Source organism: Trichomycterus rosablanca, chromosome 10, assembly GCF_030014385.1.
Source record: "Trichomycterus rosablanca isolate fTriRos1 chromosome 10, fTriRos1.hap1, whole genome shotgun sequence".
In the NCBI taxonomy this organism is placed as follows: domain Eukaryota; kingdom Metazoa; phylum Chordata; class Actinopteri; order Siluriformes; family Trichomycteridae; genus Trichomycterus; species Trichomycterus rosablanca.
This window is the reverse complement of record NC_085997.1, coordinates 25,906,159-25,927,300: the sequence shown is the minus strand read 5'-3', so window position 1 is coordinate 25,927,300 and position 21,142 is coordinate 25,906,159. Positions and strand designations below refer to the sequence as shown.

The window sequence follows — 21,142 nt, the reverse complement described above, 5'->3', positions numbered from 1 at the left end:
AGAGTGAGAATTAACTGGCTAAGACACAATACATATTTGTTATTGATGAGAACAGAAAACACTTTTCTAAGAGTAAGCACGCAATAGCCTCAGTGTTCACGAATTTGTTTATTAAAAAAATCATTTTTAACACCAACTGGCTGTTTTATATTGCCACAATAACTCAGATATTGTACAGTGAATGCCCATGAGCTTTGAAGATCAGAGTTTGTCATTTTTTTAAAGACAAATTAAAGACCTTGTGATTGTAATTGATTGAATGATGCAATCTAGCCCTGGCATTTACTCATTTTCAGGAGCTTTGCTTAAAAGCCAATCAACTGTCCAACTGTCCTAAAGCCATCATGCAATCACAGACACAAAAGACCTCTTGTGCTCAGCCCACCCATTTGTGATCATGAACTTGCATCAGAGCTTGACTCCAGGCTTTAGAGGCTTTGCATATTGATGGCAACATAGTTAAAAATGTGTGCTTCAATTTGAATAAAAAGTGACACAGAGTTAAAGAAAAATGGTCACAGTCCTTTGATCAACTGTTCAATCATCAAAATGAATGCTTAGAAGAAGCATTTTATTTACATTTTCAGCATTTAGCACATGCTTTTATCCAAAGTGACTTACAGTCTAAGCAATTCAGAATTAAGGGCCTTGCTTAAGGGCCCAACAGTGGCAACCTGGCAGTGGTGGTGTTTCAACCAGCAACCTTCTGCTTACTAGTCCTGTACCTTAACCGTTAGGCTACAACTGCCCTTTTGTTTATTGTACACTACACGGCCAAAGATATAAGGACACTACCCTTAATAGCTAGGTGTTTAATTCAGGTGTTTCAAAAACACCCATTGCCAACAGGTGTAAAAGATTATTAGGATAATAAAAATTATGTGTCCAACTTTTTTGCACATCAAGTAGATCAGATAGGTGTGCCTAGGTGTGTATAGTCTAATTACACCAGTTATTAATTACATGTGGTTAATTAAGAAAATAGGGGAAATGCTTTTTAAACACAGAACCAGTATGTTTCAATTTAATAAATGACATTTAATAGACGAGTGAACTTACTATGCAAAGTGTGGTAACAATTAATGAGCCAAAAATTTTAGTTTTTTTTTTTGCCTAACTATTAGCAAATTATAATTCAGATATGTTATATACTCTTTTTTCCACCCTAAACCCACTACTGACTGCTTTTCCATAAGGGCCAGAATTTCCAGGGATGCTGTTATGAGTGCTCTGTGGACCGCTGAGACACCTTCAGGCACTTCAGGCTGTAACTCCATTTGAGTCATGGGGGGACACTGGGTAGCCTAACTACATGGGTTATCAGTACATTCTGGGCCGTGGGGAGTACCCTGACTTTCACCACTGGATGGGCTTCAACAACTGCATCAGATCTTGTCAGATGTTCCCTTCAGTAAGTCAATCAAACTGATGGCTTTTATGCCCTACTTTAAAACATCTTAGCAAATCAATGTCAATCAATTAATGCTTTAAAGTAATTTGAAGATGCAACATAAAACGTGTATGATGGTCCACCAGGAAATTTAGCATTATAAAACAGAATGGCAGACACGCTCCAAAGACTAACATCCTTATTAGAATTCTATTTATCTTCCCAGTGTGTGAGAAAGTAGAAAAATCATTGCACAGCCACTAAAGTATACACTGCATGACTAAACTGTCAATTTTAAAATTCAGTTTATGAAAGGAAGTTTTGTTTAAATGTATTAACCTCACAAAAATGTTCACAGAAATGTATTTAATGTTTTAACTTTAGGTTTAACATTCTTTTACCTGTTTTATGCATGTACAGTGCAGTACACAAGAGGCTAGAAACTAAGGATCTACAACAGACCATTCGGTGCCGGACTAATGACAGAATTCTCAGAAGACTGCACCAACATCTATGATCGTTACCAGTTCTGTGATATCTACTTTTCCCATATCATTAAGAGCTCCTGTGTCTTCAACGAACACCCCAACTACAGAGGCAATCAGTACTTCCTGAGGCTAGGAGAGTCCAGAGCTTGTGCAGACTGGGGCTGCAACAACCCCATGATTGACTCCTTTAGGAGAATCAGAGATGGCTACATGCAGGCTGAGCCTGTGAGATTAGCACATCATTAAAGGCACGTTTTAAAAACAGGTCAGGTGCCCTTTTGTTCATTCTGGTGAAAATGCAGTCAAGATGTCTACAGAGTAAAAACACAGGTCCAAAAGCACATATAGAAGACTTTAAGGAGGCACAGGTTACATCTAAAACTGTCCATTAAATAAAGGAAGCATTTGCAACACTGATTAAACAGCAAACAAAAAGTGCAGAGCTTCTGTGTTTTGTATTAGAGCATTGATAAAGACAGGAAGAAGCCAAACACCATCAGATATATAATGGCCGGTGGTAGACAGAATCTGCTGATAACGCAGAGCTTAGTAAGTCTCATACAAAGCTGTGAGCAATAGCCAGTCTAAAAAAAGGTTCTGACCTGGAAGTGAGTGGTCATGATTCACTCAGAGTGCTCTAACTATAGCCAAGGTAAGCATGCAACATTACATCTGTAAACCATGGCCTAATCTTAGGTTTTTTAGGTTTCTATTATCCCGTACACATCACAGAGCAGTGAAAACTCAAAGAGGAAGAGTAAAAGTGGTACACTTGCTGTAACTGTGCACTCCTCTTACAGCACAAAATAAAACCAAGTGCATATCCCAATTCATGCATTTTTATTGGCTAGGAATACCAAGCCTATCTGAGTGATAAATATCAATTATTGAAAAGTTAATAAAACACCTTTAATTGTCAAAGTTACAAAAGTGAAAATTAATTATTGATTTAAAAGAACTCTAAGCTCATTTGAACCTCAGAAGATCAGCAATAAATAAAAGAAAATTAGTTTTGCTACATCAAAGCTACACCAAATTTGCTATGAAAGCCCTGACAGCTTGCTTTGAGTATAGCCTGCCTAATTCGTGATCCACAGGACTTCAGCCCTTAACTTAAACCTTTAACACAGTCCATTACTTTTCTCAGATCCAGCATTTGATCATCAAAACTGCAGACAACATTCCCATAATCATGGCCATATAGAAATGATAGAAAACACAGTTGACAAGCGTATTGATTTATTCTCTGTATTGTAAAAATCATTTAAATTGTGTTTTTTTTCCTCAAATTCAACACACAAATTCAACATTCAATAGCACAGCTGTGTATTATGCTGTCAATTATTAAAGTCACTGTCAATACTTGAGGAAAACTACAAATCTTAATTACATAACAGTTGGGAAAATGCAAATTAAAATGTAAAATGCAAATAAAATCAGAAAGCTTTTGCCTGTATTTAAACAAGCAGGAAAATATTTGCAAATATTCTCATTCTAACACTGATACCTGCAACATGCCTGTTTACAAAAAATGCTTCTCTCTCATATTTGAGTGTTTAAAAGTTTACACAGGAGTTCTAGTAAAGTAGTGCTGTACTACAGAGCAGTATTACTTGTACAAACCTTATGTTTATGAGAGCATAATCAAAAATGCTGGTAAATAAAATAACAGATTACATTAGATATCAACAAAGATGTAAACAAATGTGACTGTAATTTGAAAGAATATTGACTGGCTGACTAAACTTTGGTGCTTAAACTTTTGCACATGGCACACTTACTACTGTAAATTGTTGTTATTATTTTTAAAAAGGTTATTAAACATAGTAAATGTGCATTGACATTTGATAACAAGGCACTTTTCACCTCCATTTAATGAATAAAACAATATGTATTTTGTCTGGAAGTAACCTGAATGTTTATAACACAGCTCACCCAGCACAGCTACACCGGTACCAAGCAACAAAAGTAATAACTTTGGAAACAATTCTGATAGTTTAGCAAATATTAAAAATGGTTTTGTAGAAAAACGTACTTTGGGGTAATCCGAAGCTATTGACGCTAATGAAGTAAACATTTCTAAACATTTGTTATGTTATGTGAAGTTATTCTGAGTTGTTTAGTGGCATGCCATGAGTGCTCTGATTGTTACTGTATAGTAACTTTGCTTAACTTTGTGGTTCTTAAAGTTAGATTGGGGTTCCGGATTGTATGTACTGCTATTTGGTAGGTCACTTGAATACAGTATATGATTCAAAATTATGGGAAACTGGGGGTCTGACCCTTCTAACCAAGGCCGTAATCAAAATATATACTGGGAGGACATAAGCTCAATTTAATGATGTAAAACATACAAAATAAATATATTCCACTCACTACTATTTTGTATTATTAGGATCAATGCGTTCCCATCAGTTAATATGGCAGGATGGTTTTAGAATCCCCCCCCCGGTAGATTTGGTCCCCCCCCCCGGTAGATTTGGTCCCCCCCACCCCCATGTTAAATTCATGGCTACGTCATAGCTCCTAATTAATACTTGGACCCAAAAAAACAAAACAGTCCGTGGGGGGTCGTTAGTTAGCTAAACTGTTACTTCAGGCAAAACTTTAGAAACTAGCTGATGAGCGCATTCATCAATATGCAAGTGACACTGTCTAATCCCGAAACTCAGAAAGCAGTAAAGTGTATTATTTAAGATAAATAGTTACTTACATCAACATACAGTGATGCGCCACTGAGACCTGAACGAAGACGCAATCAATAATCTAAGTGAAGGCAGACGACATGAGAAGTGGTATGGTCCACTATAGGGGTGTCTGAAATCGTATTCCTACATACAAAGTTTACCCCACCCCATTTTCACTGTATATTTCGCACTGAACACAATTTAAGATTAATGCACGTATTTATAATTATAAAGCTTAGCACACGAATATTTATATGTACTAACAGCTTTCTTTTGTGGACAAACTTCTGCTAAATATGATATTTGCTGCATTCAGTAGACACTTTTACCTAAAAATACTTACAATAATGACTAAATGAAACTTGAGCAATTTAACTTGAACTGGCAACTCTCTGATTACCAGTCCTGTACACCAGGGTTTTTCAAATTTTTTTTCAAGCGACCCACATTTTGTCCATGGTTTTTACCTCGACCCAGGCAACACATCAAAACACATCAAATTCATCAAAAAATCAAATTCCTTAAAAAAAACACAAAATAAAATTTACTTAATTAATTTTAAAAAAATGGTGGTAATCTTGTCCCACTGTGGTTTACAGGATTTAACATAAAGCCTCCACACGGGAACATTCGTGAACAAGTTCATTTTGCCTTCTTCAAGTGCCTGTGAAAATTCGTTTAATTAATATTATTTTTGTCTGTAACCTATTTTTTTGGCTCTTGACAACCCAGGCTGTACGGTACCACTGCCAGCATGAGTGACTGTGTAAATTATAGGCCATCTGCAGATTCATAGTGCTTCACATTAAAAATTTACAATTACAGCATTGGACAGTAGTAGCCTAGTTAGTAGAGCTTTTGGCTATCAAGTGAAAGGTTGAGAGTTCGAATCCCAGTTCTGCCTTGCAGCCACTGTTGAGCCCTTGAGCAAGGCCCTTAACCCTGTCTGCTCCAGGGGTGCCATACGATGGCTGACCCTGCGCTCTGACCCCAGCTTCCAAACAAGCTGGGATATGCGAAGAAAGAATTTCATTGTACTGTACAGTATGTACTGTGTGAACTTAACATAACAGCTAATACAAATAGACGACAGTCTAAGAACACAGCTCCACTTAGACCTGTGAGAAGAAAAGTATAGGTAGAAAAACAGTTTTTTGTCTGTTAGTAAACACAAGATTTTGAGTGTTACATGTAGCTACATTTCTGTAATTCTTAATGCTGCCTGTATCATTTTTCATTTACAAAAGACATTAATCTTGGCAACAATCAATTTAAAACACAATATTATGATGATTTTCAGTTTCTCCAGGTCTGCTGGAGCTTTATATTTAGAGAATGAAAATGATTTCAATGTTACACTTATGCAATGGCACATTCAAGGCAAGACTGAGTTTTCTCAGCTCCCCTGCTAACTTCATATTCAGTCCTTTGTATTATTTTGTTTAATCTTCTTTGGTATTTATTTTTCTTAAAAAAGCTTTTAGATATTGGATACATACACAATTGGAAAAAAAAAAGTTTATTTTAAACACATACACAATAATAATGATGAATAAAAAACACATTTGAATTAATATTATTTTTTGCCCAAGCCTTCTGGGTTTTCACTGCACTTTTAGAGCATGACAATAACCCTCAGTAAAAGCAGAAACAGTGTCAACAATACTGAAGATGAACAAGATTATTCTGCAAAACATTTTCTAGCAATATGTAATACAAACTTCTGTGCAAGTTTACTGTATGCTGCTTAACAAAATGCTGCAACATAAAAGAAAAGTCAGATGACAAAACTGTGTGCCTGATAGACATCTGTAATATACTGTATATTTAACAGCTTCACATATTAAAGAAACAGTATGCAAGAAAAGCAAGTCACAAGTCTTTCCTGTTTTTTTTTCCATAATTGTCTATTTTGAATGTGTCGAGTTGTTTTTTTTAGCCGCCACGGCTAAAACAGGGCTTTCAAGTTAGGTTTAGACAAATTTAGAATGCGTTTGAAATAATTTATTATAAAAAAATTAATCAGTTCTTGGATAAGACTTTACTATATGTATGATGTAAAGAACCACTGGTTTTAAAAGAGCATTCACTTTATCATGATTTTTCAGGCTTATTTATTTCAGCTATAATTATTACAGTCCAATGCTTAAACCTATGCTTACTTTCAGTCTATGGACACATTCACCATATTCTAAAAAAATACAATGTCAGTATACATTAGTAAGGATCTACAACTCTGATTTTTTTAATGCTCTGCAATCTTACATGTCTATAAATCATTTAACCATTAGCACTATTTACTAAATCAGTGTTCTGACTATTACATTAAACCAGATATGCATGTCTTTTCAAGACTAAATGCTTTAACATAAGATTTTACCCATATGCCATCACAAAATGTGACACCACTTCCAATGTAAAAATTATGGGTGAGCAAGAGGATTCAGCTGTGATTTGCAAACACAAAATGTTTTCAAGTGAATTTTGAACTGGGCCAATTTACAAGCCGAGGAGTAAATATGTCAATTACCGACTTTTTGGCACCTAATATGACAGTAATGATCAATATCAATCAGAAAATAAATGAAAAATGAATGTTTACACTTTGGCTTCTATTTCCAATAACAGTTCCTCAGGCAAGTTGTGTTTGGGCAGTGCTTGTCATTTGAACAGGGACCACATAAAAAAGTTTTTTAATTCCCTAGTTGGAGGTTCTGCGTCCATTCAGAGGCTGTGCAACAGGCAGGTTCTCATGGAGGAACTTCATGCTTCCCTGCTCTGAGAAGTCTGCAGCTGTGTGGCCATCTCCTCGTAAAACCCATTTAGTGGTGAGAAGTCCCTCAAGCCCCACAGGCCCACGAGCATGGATACGAGCGGTGCTGATTCCAACCTCTGCACCTAAAAAAGAAGATAGGGTCACTAACAAACAGCATAAAGGGCCGTGGGTTTGATTCCTGGTTCCGGTTACTGTCAATAAAGAGTTTCACATTACTGGGTGTCAGACAGTTTGTTTTGTTTTTGTTTTATGGAATTTTAACGTCATGTTTTACACTTGGGTTACACTCATGACAGGAACAGTAGTTACTCATTACACAAGGTTCTTCAGTTCACAAGGTTATTTCGAACACATTCCTGGACAATCTTATATCTCCAATTCACCTCACTTGCATGTCTTTGGACTGTGGGAGGAAACTCCACAAAGAAAGGACCCGGACCGCCCCACCTGGGGATCAAACCCAAGACCTTCTAGCTGTGAGGCGACGGTGCTACCCACCGAGCCACCGTGCCACCTGGGTGTCAGACAGTAAATTAATGAGCAAGTGTGAAATGCACTATGACTGTCCAGACTGTCCAGTTTTTATTATGTGCCCAGTGTTCCACTGTACTACCTGACCCATGGTGACTAAACAGTAAAGATGAATGAATGACACTGGATTATCAACAAAATAAATTTTTTCCCCATGTGATATATAGTAAAAACAATGTAGAAACAATGCAGTGAAAATGTACATGCATAAAAAAAGTCAAAAAGCTGTGATATTAGCACCATTCTTACCGAGACCAAAGCGATATCCATCAGCAAATCGTGAGCTGGCATTCCAGAACACACATGCACTGTCCACCATCTGCAAGAACTGCTCTGCTGTCTCCTCTGAAAAAAAGTTAAAAAGTTATAATAGATAAAACACACATTTATTTATTACATCAGGGGGAGTTTAGTGGATATATAATACAGCCTTGAAATAAGACTTTCAATTTCCTGTAACAAAGTTTACACACAAATTTAAAGTAGACACAGTCAAGAAATTCTGTCAGGGTGTCAGAATTCTTTTCCACAAACAAAGTGCTAGTTAAAAAGTCTAATCACAGACTGTTATGTGATTTTCTGCATCAATGGAGCTTGTTCATTGCCAGCAAAAATGGTTTGTTTCCAAAACTGAAGCCATAGAATAATTTGGTTGAACTGACAACTCATGTAATTCTATTTTTTTTTTTTTTTTGTTAAAAATATTATAACACAACTAAGATTTTTTTAAAGCCATTTGCAATTAACTAAAGAGGAGCTACACAGCCAATGGTAACAAACTTTGAGCATGCTCCAAACTACTCATTACAAAGCTTGTAAAACCTTTTACGGCACTATCTGTAAAGATTCTAATTTAATATACTACTAAGTATAATAGCATGTAGGTTGGAATGCAGCATTATAAAACGGATAGTTCCGGTCCTAAAATCTGATTAGCTGAGCCGCATTCGAAGCCGTTGTAAAATCCCTGATATACGCACACTTATGACCACCTCACATCATTCCATATTAATACTAATAATATAATGAAAAGAAAAAGTACAAACTTGGTTGAACATTATTTTAAGTCATGTACTATACATGAAAATGTCCAGATTAATATAAACAGTAATCCTGATCATTAAGCGGGTGTTTCGTCCAAGAAATAGTGTAATAGTGTTTGTGGAGGAATGTTTATTGCGAATGTTATGTTCGCCCTCATGTTGCCTAGCAACACTGTTAACGGACTACCTGATTTCGCGGAAGAATGCTTTTTGTAAGTGTTTTTGTAAATAAAAAAATTTATAAATTGAACATTGTTGTATTTTATTATATTTTATGTTGACCGCCGTTTTATAAAAGCAATAAGCCACTCGAGACCGTGCGTTACTGCTATGATTTTATCATGGGGAATGATGTTTTTGCAAAAAAAAAGTCTTTCGTGGCTTATTGCTTTATTTTACTTTACCGGAACTACAACAAGTTAAATAGGATGCAATTAATTAAAATAGTGTTACAAGGACAAAACAGCAAACTGTTATGAACTGTACTACTTGCAAGCTGCTGGAAACACAAAGTGGTTCCTACAAAAGGTAAGCTGCATCACAAATAATAACAAATTTGAGGTCTTGGTGTATGTACAACCACATACATTCATTACACTACATGAACAAAATAGCTAAAAGTTATTATCTCGTTAGAACTACGTTGGCACCTTGTTTTAAAGTGTTACTAACATAATCGCCACAAGATGGCATTGTTACATAGTTGCAAAAGGTACAACCTTCATTTGTTGCATCTCAATTTAAACATATCCTACATTGTTCCAGCAAACCAAAAAATAAAGTGTTAATCATTGCTGTATTTAACAGATAAATAGCAGAACTTTCTTACCATTCTCAGTGACAATGACATCTGTGTGGGAGCTGCCATATTTATGAATGTGATCCACAGCCTCCTGCATGCTGTCCACCACCTCTATGCAGCATTCCATATCTCCATACTCAGTTCGCAGAGACTTAACCTCCGAGGGGCTAAAGGTCAGGTAGGATGCAAACTTGGGGCCAGCATGTATCTTTACCTGTATGGGAAAAATCAAAAATTTAATCTGTACATCAAATCAAATCACTTTATTGTCACGTCACATTAACACAGGTGTGAAAGGTGAGTGAAATGCTTAGGTGCTCAGTCCCTCACAGTTCCAATACACATTAATTACAAAAAATATACACATTAACTTAAACTAGCACCATTTGTTTAATATATACAGATATAATACAGGAATATTTATGTGCAGATGTGCAAAATTATGAAAAGACACATACAGACACATACTTGTCCTGTTTGTGTATTTGTGACTGATGCGGTAACATGATAATATATTCATGTCTACAATTAAAAAATGTTTCATTTAATTTGACGCTGATTACACATGAAACTGCAAAGTGTGGCATATAAAAGTGGACAAGATATTTTTAATAAACACTTATAGTATGACAAGTAATGTACTTTTATAAGACCACTAAACAAGCACAGTCTAATCCTGGCTTTACTCTATGAATCCTACACGTGTTCATTAGTGGCAAATATTATCAATACCACACACACTTCTCATTAAACACTTTAACCAAGGTTTTACATTTGTTACGATAACCTAATATGTCACTGAAGTACAGACATCACTTAATGCCAGCATTACAAACATAAATGCACACCTAACAGTGATTTGTCGGTCTATTGCATGCTTGTTTTAAATATGTGAAAATAACAAAGATGCAGGGAGTCACAGAATCACAGACAAAAATAATCTCAACTGTGGTCCTGGACATACCTGTTCTATTCTCAGCATGTCAATGATCTGATCAAAAAGTGGGGTACGGAGGATATCTCTGTGAACTAGCAGGGTTTCCATAGCATTGCAGGCTGCAGGGTAGTCACATTTGGAGTCTCTGACTACAGTAATAAAAGTTATCTTTATTTTTTAATATAATAAACATTTCAAACAGAACCCTGAACATCATTCATGTATGCATCATTCTAATAGGTAGTGAAAGTTGAATTCACATGTTCATGTTTACCTATCTTGATGACTTTGTCAATGCTGGCCTCGTGGTCAACATACACATGGCAGATGCCCTCACTATGGCCCAGCACAGGAATGCCCTTGGCAGCCCGCTGGATATCTCTGACTAGCTGTGATGAGCCCCGAGGAATAATCAGATCGATCATCTTTTCTAGTCGACACAGGTCTTCCACCTCCTCTCGTGTGCTGACCTGCAGCACACATTGTTCAAACAATTCCTTACTTTTGAACACCTCAAAAAAACAAAAGTACAGCATCACTGTGGAATAAAAAGAAAACTGATATACACTTACCAGTTGGATGGCATCTTTTACACCATGTATGGATAGAGCCTCCTGTGCTAGCTCATGTAAGACACGGTTGGTATTGGCTGCCTCTTTGCCACCCTTTAGCAGCAAAGCATTTCCACTGGCAATAGCTAAAGCAGAGACCTGTTATAGAAGTATAAAAATAAACTATGCTTAATAACAAAAAAAGTAAAACTAACTGATGTAAAATATAACTGATGTAAGTAAAAACTATTATGATCATTTGGATAGTTTAGATTTGTTCTGATTTAAAAAAAAACAGCAAAAATTAAATTATTAAAAACTATGCTAAAATGTGGTTTTTTTATTTTTGTAACACTTTTGTACAGAAATACTCACTGTACATGTCAACGTGACAGTCCTTAACAAAAGCTTGTCTTTTAGCTAGCATCTACTACAAATTTAAATAACGTTTTCTTAAATAAATAAAAATAAGAATGTCTGACAAAATAAACTTTTTCTGTCCTTACTCAACTAAGTTATTGAATTTAGATGAAATCAAACCTGATTATGGTTGTAACAGCAGTTTTTTTCTCCCATTTTGTTCCGGCATTGTCTCAGTTCAGATATACTACAAGTAGACATGCCATTTCAGACATGTGTAAAGACAATGGAGAACTTTACACCAGCCTGTCATGGATTTTAACAAAAAGCATTAACATGTACACATGACCGACTGTTCTCAACCAGAAAGTAAAAGCCACTGTGGCAGAGGCAAGGAGGTGAATTTCTTTTCAGGACTTCCCTCCCTCCAAATTGTGCCACGGCATGTGTGGGAGGAAAAATATGTGTGTCAGAAAAAAGAGACCTGTGGCAGGCAGTCTGGGCGTGATTCAAAGATGACAAGAAGGACTCCAATGGGGACAGTGATCTGTTCCAACTCCAGGTTGTTGGCCACACGGGTTCTGCGCAGGATTCGTCCCACACTGTCCTGAGAGGACACAGCGATCTGCCGCAGTCCAATGGAAAGGCTGCTTAGCTTAGATGTGGACAAACTCAGTCGCTTCAGCATGGCAGGAGGCATATGTCCTGTCATGAAAAAAAAAAATTAGACAGAACAAGATTTTTTTTAAAAGATTCTAAAGACTACTGGTTGACAAATATACAATACTGTCAAAATGTGTATATGGCCATTAGCATGATTCAAAAACATAGGCCAAAATGTATTAGTATAGATTAAATGCAATTTGGATTGTGTTTACTGTGGTGTGAAAGTCTGTAATATACCTGAATTTGCAGCTAGTTCCATGTCTTTCTTATTAGCAGACATAATTTGTTCTCTTCTTTCAGTCAGAAGGTCAGCCATGGCATAAATGATCTCACCTCTCTGAAGCCAGAAACATTAAATGCTTATATAAACTTCATAACCATCCTTCATGAACTATGTTTTACATATACCGTTTAGCAGTTTTACATAATAACATTATTAGTATTTGCATGTGGCATGATATCAGAAGGTTGTGGACCTGCCTGCTCTGGGAGGAGAGAAGCCAGTGTCCTGCCTGCAGCACGAGCCATGTCTGTCTGCTGCTCCACTGTGGGCCCTGTATCATTGGTAACATATACTGTACATGTAAGGGATAAGATCAAATAGCAAGATTTTTTTAAAATAAATGTTGTAGTCCAAAATGATTGACATACCAGCAGGTTTGACCTCTGAAAAGAAGGTGCCCACTTTCCTGCCTTCTACAATGTCAGTAATAACATGGCCGGTGACTTTAGGATGTGTGCCATTAGCAATAACTACTGATGTGCCACCCTGAAGAGCCCATAAAGCAGCTTTCACCTGCCAAAATAAAAAAGAGATTTATTAAAAACTGACCCTTATTTGTTATAAACTGACTGAGAAACTGTGATCATACCTTAGCTTCCATTCCTCCAATGCCGACTCTGGATTTGGTTCCATAGGTGATAGATTGCTGGTCACCAGGGTAGAAAGTGTCAATAAGTTTGGCATCATCTGACCCAGGTGGGCTGTCATAAAGTCCTGCAAAAGGTAGTGATTCAGCAACTTAGAGAACTTAAATAATTACCTAATCGAAACGCATACAGTGTATCACAAAAGTGAGTACACCCCTCACATTTCTGCAGATATTTTATTATATCTTTTCATGGGACAACACTATAGACATGAAACTTGGATATAACTTAGAGTAGTCAGTGTACAACTTGTATAGCAGTGTAGATTTACTGTCTTCTGAAAATAACTCAACACACAGCCGTTAATGTCTAAATGGCTGGCAACATAAGTGAGTACACCCCACAGTGAACATGTCCAAATTGTGCCCAAAGTGTCAATATTTTGTGTGACCACCATTATTATCCAGCACTGCCTTAACCCTACTGGGCATGGAATTCACCAGAGCTGCACAGGTTGCTACTGGAATCCTCTTCCACTCCTCCATGATGACATTACGGAGCTGGTGGATGTTAGACACCTTGAACTCCTCCACCTTCCACTTGAGGATGCGCCACAGGTGCTCAATTGGGTTTAGTCCATCACCTTTACCTTCAGCTTCCTCAGCAAGGCAGTTGTCATCTTGGAGGTTGTGTTTGGGGTCGTTATCCTGTTGGAAAACTGCCATGAGGCCCAGTTTTCGAAGGGAGGGGATCATGCTCTGTTTCAGAATGTCACAGTACATGTTGGAATTCATGTTTCCCTCAATGAACTGCAGCTCCCCAGTGCCAGCAACACTCATGCAGCCCAAGACCATGATGCTACCACCACCATGCTTGACTGTAGATACAGTTGTCTTGGTACTTCTCACCAGGGCGCCGCCACACATGCTGGACACCATCTGAGCCAAACAAGTTTATCTTGGTCTCATCAGACCACAGGGCATTCCAGTAATCCATGTTCTTGGACTGCTTGTCTTCAGCAAACTGTTTGTGGGCTTTCTTGTGTGTCAGCTTCCTTCTGGGATGACGACCATGCAGACCGAGTTGATGCAGTATGTTGCGTATGGTCTGAGCACTGACAGGCTGATCTTCCACGTCTTCAACCTCTGCAGCAATGCTGGTAGCACTCATGTGTCTATTTTTTAAAGCCAACCTCTGGATATGACGCTGAACACGTGGACTCAACTTCTTTGGTCGACCCTGGCGAAGCCTGTTCCGAGTGGAACCTGTCCTGGAAAACTGCTGTATGACCTTGGCCACCATGCTGTAGCTCAGTTTCAGGGTGTTAGCAATCTTCTTATAGCCTCACCATCTTTGTGGAGAGCAACAATTCTATTTCTCACATCCTCAGAGAGTTCTTTGCCATGAGGTGCCATGTTGAATATCCAGTGGTCAGTATGAGAGAATTGTACCCAAAACACCAAATTTAACAGCCCTGCTCCCCATTTACACCTGGGACCTTGACACATGACACCAGGGAGGGACAACGACACATTTGGGCACAATTTGGACATGTTCACTGTGGGGTGTACTCACTTATGTTGCCAGCTATTTAGACATTAATGGCTGTGTGTTGAGTTATTTTCAGAAGACAGTAAATCTACACTGCTATACAAGTTGTACACTGACTACTCTAAGTTATATCCAAGTTTCATGTCTATAGTGTTGTCCCATGAAAAGATATAATGAAATTTTTGCAGAAATGTGAGGGGTGTACTCACTTTTGTGATACACTGTACATGAGGGATCTTTAAAAAGTTTCTGTACTTTTTATATTTTGTTTGGAAACAGTGAGGGTGGGAGGAGTAGTAATTGGTCATGTCTGAGAGACTAAGAGAGAGCTTATATTCCAGATTTAGCGCCATCTGATTTCCACCTTTTGGACCACTCAAGATTGTTCATGTGATGATGATGTGAAAGCAGCGGTGCATCAGTGGCTATGCGCTCAACCAAAAACCTAAAAAGTTGGTACGACACTGGGAAAAATGTATTGGAAGGTGACTATGTAGAAAAGTGATTTCATTAGTTTTCTTAAATTCTTAATAAATAAAGCTTAAAAAGTGTGGAAACTTTTTGAAGAACCCTTATATAAACACAACTTAAACATTAGTGAGTGAGCTATTTAGACCTTGTTATCCTGGGTTTTCCAGAGAAATATTACAACAAACGTATCCTCTAAATAGTGTGTTCCTAGCTTACCCTCTACATCAGAGAGAGCGATAAGGAGATCTGCTCTCATCTCCACAGCAAGTCGTGCTGCCAGACTGTCATTGTCCTTGATGCTGATTACCTGTGATATGAAAGAGATGCATGACAGTCAAATCCCAAAGCCTCTCCTTACTCACTACCCGAAATACAACCAGACACTTTTTGAATAAATAGCTCCTTATTTATGAATCAGAGACTTACACCAGGTTCAAAAGACAACAATAATGGGAAGATAGACCATGCAAAGAAACATGATGAAATGTTAGCTCTTAATGTTAAAAGTTTGGACACACTGGGCGAATTCCATGTTTTGCTGAAAATGAGGAAAATCATTTTCAGGAAACAAATTAAAATATGGCATTTTTCAGCAAATAAAACTTTTAATATTTAGTTTTATCACAATACAACATATTGCCAAAAAAACCCTGTATTTTTTATTTTTCATTGGAATCTGTAGGAGTTACGTGTAGAGGATGTTTTAGGTCAGTGCTCCCCAACCTTTTTTGCTGCAACGAGACGCTGCTTCCACCTGGGGGTGATATGAGATGATAAACACCTGTGTGTTGGAAATGGAAGCAGTGTTTTCATTGCTGATGTAGCAATCTAATTATTTACTCTTTTTGTGCGACCCAGTAATAAATGACCCACGGACCGGTACCGGTCCACGACCCGGTGGTTGGGGACCACTGTTTTAGGCTACTTCTAATTACAAAAATAAACAAAATATGTCTTTTGACCAAGTGGTGTTCAAACTGTAGGGAATGAAAGCAGAGGCCAGTTGTGTTTCACTGAGCTACAGTCTTTCCTAAAATATGGTTTACTGCATGTGTGTCTTTCTCATACATCTTCAATGGGCTGGAGGGTGGATTTGGGATGCTTTGCATGCCCCCTCCTCCCAACCACTACCATTACCTTTCTGTTCTATACCCACATTTACCCCCTGAAGGTCGCTGTTGGGTTCTGGGGGAGGCACTACAGCATCGTTAGTGTTGATAATGGGCACAATGTTCATGCGCAGAAGCTCGTGCAAGGTGCTGTTCAGATTACGTCTCTTTTGATCATCATGGAAGTCAAGGTTTGTGACCAAGATCTAGAGAGGAGAGACAAACCAATAATCAATAATGGGTATAGTGGAAATTACAGCTAGTCTTTGAAAGCCTATATAAGTTGTCCATACCTGGGCTGTGCAGGTGCTGTACTGAGTGAACATTGCCTCGTACAGTGCCATTAATCCACTCTGGCCTGCAGCAGCACATGCTCTGGCCTCCAAAACTGGCAAAGTCTAAGAAAGAAAGCATGTCACTAAATTACTTATTAGAGCTCATCAAGGCAAAGGGATGTTCTACCAAGTACTGCGTGTAGTCAAAACATTAAAAATCTTTCTTTTACAATGTTTTCCAGGTAATAATAATTTTGCTGCCTGTCTGTTTGATATTATTTTAGCTTTATTAAAACTGAATTGGAGCAGTGAAATCTCTAGCAGAAGTCACACTTGAATGGTATAGCTGTGATAAAATGACAAAGATTACCATGTCTTTGAGTTGATTCTGCCCAGAGTGAAGAGCCTGTCTGACGCTCTGAGAAAGCAGAATCTCATGCCTCAGCCTCTGCTTCCCAAATGCCACTGCTCCACTAGTGACAATCATCATTTCTCTGCCCTGGTTCTGCAGCATTGCCACCTTAATATTCCAGAAAGCAGTTATAGCAATATTAAAGATTAATACAATGCAAACCTTAATTAACATCCAGTAAAGTTTAAATAATAAACAAAACCATGTACGATTAGAGAATAAATAATCAGAACTAATACTAACCAGATTACCAGCCAATGTCTTGTAACATTTGGTATTACTTGGCAATAAAAGTTTGAAGAGATCAGATACAATAAGGGCATCCTTATCAGTATTAATTAAAAACATACTGGGGAGTAGCATTAGAAGAAATATCTAAATATGTAGCTAAAGTAAAAACAAAGCCGTATGTGTCTCTGCTGTTTACTAATAAAACCACACAGCCACACTATACACATACACAACCTAAAGGATTTGGCAGCTGCAATCTTACCTGTTCAACAATAGAGGCGAGCCTCCCAAGAGCAAGGCCACACTCATCACCTCGAGTTACCACAGCACTTCCCAGCTTCACCACAATTCTCTTTGCCTGGCGCAATTCACTGCGGTGAGCAGATGATTTACCATGACCACGCATCAGTGGCACTGTAAGAAAAGACACATTACTCAACGTGGAGTCTTACAAATAGAGAGATAGAGGAATTTGAAGTAAGAAAGAACCAGGAAATGCCATGTAAGTAGCAGATGAGAAAAGTAGATCTAAAAGTATGGGTACGAAAAAAGTAGTGGTGCTGCATCCAAACGCTCAGAGTGTAACTCAGAATTTCTGACCTTTGTCCAGGAAAAATGAAAGAAAATGCCCTTTAAGTGGGTATTTATTAATTTAATTTAGGACAGGTATCTCCAATTCACCACACTTTCATGTCTTTGGACTGTGGGAGGAAACCAGAGCTCCCAGATGAAACCCTTTCAGACACAGGGGGAACATGCAAAGTGCACACAGAAAGGACCCGGACCACTATACCGGGAATTGAACCCAGGAGCTTCTTGCTGTGAGGCGACAGTGCTACCCACCGAGCCACCGAGTGGGTATTTCAACTAAAAAACTCTACAGTCTCCCCAACCTCATATTAAAACGGTTGCCCACATAATCAGCAATAACAGAAGCAAGAATCTTTGTGTAGATTACTGTAGTATTTAATTCAGATCAAACAACATATCTACCAGACTGGTAGATCTACCTTAAAAAGAAATCTATTCATAAGCTTTTTGACTACAGAAAAACAAAACAAGAGACAAACTGCAAAAATGTTTTGTCACTATGTAGTTAAACTGTGTGAATGATGCAATGTCATTTTAGCTTTCGAGTTTAGAATACAGCAATGTATTAAATGTAAATGTTAATAATTTGTAAAATGTTTCCTGCTTAAATAAAACTATTGCTATTGCTAATTTCATCCTGCCATACACATAAACCCTATCCTAAAGGCAAACATCAGTGTCAAAGATGCCACATCAGCAATGCCAAATGACAAGCCTTAGTGCTGACAGAGCAGAATTCAAAACAGAGCATGAAACTCAGGAATGAGATAGATTGTCAGTTAAAGAAACAAAACGAGATCACCACAGACAATGATATAAACAGTAAAAAGGAAAATTGTATTGAAAACTTACACTTGCCTTGTGAGACAGATCTTGTGAAGCTCTGTGAGATCTTTGAGCCAACAGAGAGCCGAGAACACAAAGACAATCTCTGCAGCAACATTGTGATCACAGTAATTCAACTGCAAAACACATACAAAGCATGTGCCCTGATATTAATAATGTACTGTACATGTTTAATAAGAACTAGTACAAGCAGAACAGTACAAGTTTCTGTTGTCCAAGCACAACAATTCCTTTACACACTAGTACTGTGGACATACTAATACTATAGATAATAATGGGAAATAATATACAGTGTATCACAAAAGTGAGTACACCCCTCACATTTCTGCAAATATTTTATTATATCTTTTCATGGGACAACACTATAGAAATAAAACTTGGATATAACTTAGAGTAGTCAGTGTACAACTTGTATAGCAGTGTAGATTTACTGTCTTCTGAAAATAACTCAACACACAGCCATTAATGTCTAAATGGCTGGCAACATAAGTGAGTACACCCCACAGTGAACATGTCCAAATTGTGCCCAAAGTGTCAATATTTTGTGTGACCACCATTATTATCCAGCACTGCCTTAACCCTCCTGGGCATGGAATTCACCAGAGCTGCACAGGTTGCTACTGGAATCCTCTTCCACTCCTCCATGATGACATCACGGAGCTGGTGGATGTTAGACACCATGAACTCCTCCACCTTCCACTTGAGGATGCGCCACAGGTGCTCAATTGGGTTTAGTCCATCACCTTTATCTTCAGCTTCCTCAGCAAGGCAGTTGTCATCTTGGAGGTTGTGTTTGGGGTCGTTATCCTGTTGGAAAACTGCCATGAGGCCCAGTTTTCGAAGGGAGGGGATCATGCTCTGTTTCAGAATGTCACAGTACATGTTGGAATTCATGTTTCCCTCAATGAACTGCAGCTCCCCAGTGCCAGCAACACTCATGCAGCCCAAGAACATGATGCTACCACCACCATGCTTGACTGTAGGCAAGATACAGTTGTCTTGGTACTTCTCACCAGGGCGCCGCCACACATGCTGGACACCATCTGAGCCAAACAAGTTTATCTTGGTCTCGTCAGACCACAGGGCATTCCAGTAATCCATGTTCTTGGACTGCTTGTCTTCAGCAAACTGTTTGTGGGCTTTCTTGTGCGTCAGCTTCCTTCTGGGATGACGACCATGCAGACCGAGTTGATGCAGTGTGCGGCGTATGGTCTGAGCACTGACAGGCTGACCTCCCACGTCTTCAACCTCTGCAGCAATGCTGGCAGCACTCATGTGTCTATTTTTTAAAGCCAACCTCTGGATATGACGCCGAACACGTGGACTCAACTTCTTTGGTCGACCCTGGCGAAGCCTGTTCCGAGTGGAACCTGTCCTGGAAAACTGCTGTATGACCTTGGCCACCATGCTGTAGCTCAGTTTCAGGGTGTTAGCAATCTTCTTATAGCCCAGGCCATCTTTGTAGAGAGCAACAATTCTATTTCTCACATCCTCAGAGAGTTCTTTGCCATGAGGTGCCATGTTGAATATCCAGTGGCCAGTATGAGAGAATTGTACCCAAAACACCAAATTTAACAGCCCTGCTCCCCATTTACACCTGGGACCTTGACACATGACACCAGGGAGGGACAACGACACATTTGGGCACAATTTGGACATGTTCACTGTGGGGTGTACTCACTTATGTTGCCAGCTATTTAGACATTAATGGCTGTGTGTTGAGTTATTTTCAGAAGACAGTAAATCTACACTGCTATACAAGTTGTACACTGACTACTCTAAGTTATATCCAAGTTTCATGTCTATAGTGTTGTCCCATGAAAAGATATAATAAAATATTTGCAGAAATGTGAGGGGTGTACTCACTTTTGTGATACACTGTATTTAAGGTAGTTAAGATTCATCAGTTCAAGTCTTTAATAACAAACACAGTCATGGACAATTTTGTTTCTCTAATTCACCTCAATTGCATGTCTTTGGACTGTGGGAGGAAACCCACGCAGGCATGGGGAAAACATGCAAACTCCACACAGAAAGGATCCAGACCGCTCCAGCTGGGAATCAACCTACTTGCTGTGACAGTGTTACCCACTGAGCCACCATGCCGCCAACGTAAAATAATCAATATTAAGAAAATATTACCTAAAATGGAAGTCTGATTGTAGTTCTGATGCACATTAAAGCTTATGCAAAACTAGCTATTTATTTGGCTCCCATTTATTTCTGTGGTTGGACACCAAATGTCATACAGCAGATGTACATCTGACTCTGTTATAATGTACTTTATGTTAAACATACGTGTAGGGTAATACACTGTAACAAAGCTGGTGTTTATTTTTTGAGGTGTAATAAATTCACATTTTCGGCATTTAGCAGATGCTTTTATCTAAAGTGACTTTCAGTACTACTGAAACATACATCACACCCCCTGCACACTACAGTGGAGAAACAGAGAAGCACGTTCAGTGGTAGACTGATACAGCTGCGCTGTACTAAAGAGCGCCGTGTGAGATCTTTTCTTCCCACTGCAGTAAGACTCTACAATGATTCTCCCC

General features: G+C 38.4%; 2 protein-coding genes across 2 annotated transcripts; one reads left to right on the top strand and one right to left on the bottom strand.

The window, feature by feature from the left end:
* Window positions 1-1,187: 1,187 nt before the first annotated feature.
* crygmxl2 (crystallin, gamma MX, like 2) lies at window positions 1,188-2,124 on the top strand (the record flags this gene model as incomplete). The annotated part of the gene is given in 4 exon segments (XM_063003946.1): window positions 1,188-1,264; window positions 1,266-1,301; window positions 1,303-1,411; window positions 1,816-2,124. Coding segments are annotated over 4 exon segments (531 nt in total), but the record flags the coding sequence as incomplete, so codon positions are not given.
* Window positions 2,125-6,068: 3,944 nt separating this feature from the next.
* Window positions 6,069-18,684, bottom strand: aldh18a1 (aldehyde dehydrogenase 18 family, member A1). Its single transcript, XM_063003017.1, has 17 exons — window positions 18,594-18,684; window positions 17,413-17,564; window positions 16,878-17,027; window positions 16,526-16,630; window positions 16,280-16,438; window positions 15,340-15,430; window positions 13,104-13,228; window positions 12,883-13,027; window positions 12,712-12,785; window positions 12,469-12,568; window positions 12,050-12,270; window positions 11,227-11,364; window positions 10,929-11,124; window positions 10,682-10,803; window positions 9,745-9,931; window positions 8,122-8,217; window positions 6,069-7,463 (listed from the first exon to the last, which is right to left on the bottom strand). The coding sequence occupies exons 1-17, from the start codon at window positions 18,682-18,684 to the stop codon at window positions 7,267-7,269; spliced, it is 2,349 nt and encodes a 782-aa protein (XP_062859087.1). The 3' UTR covers window positions 6,069-7,266.
* Window positions 18,685-21,142: the final 2,458 nt, after the last annotated feature.

Bases quoted from the DNA above. Each gene is read 5' to 3' on its own strand.
- aldh18a1 (XM_063003017.1), bottom strand. From the start codon at position 18,684: ATGTTGCTGCAGAGATTGTCTTTGTGTTCTCGGCTCTCTGTTGGCTCA. The intron at 11,365-12,049 runs GTCTCTTTTTTC...CTTCTATAACAG, and splicing joins GCCCAGACTGCCTGCCACAG to GTCTCTGCTTTAGCTATTGC. The intron at 9,932-10,681 runs GTATGTCCAGGA...TTTCCCATACAG, and splicing joins ACATGCTGAGAATAGAACAG to GTAAAGATACATGCTGGCCC.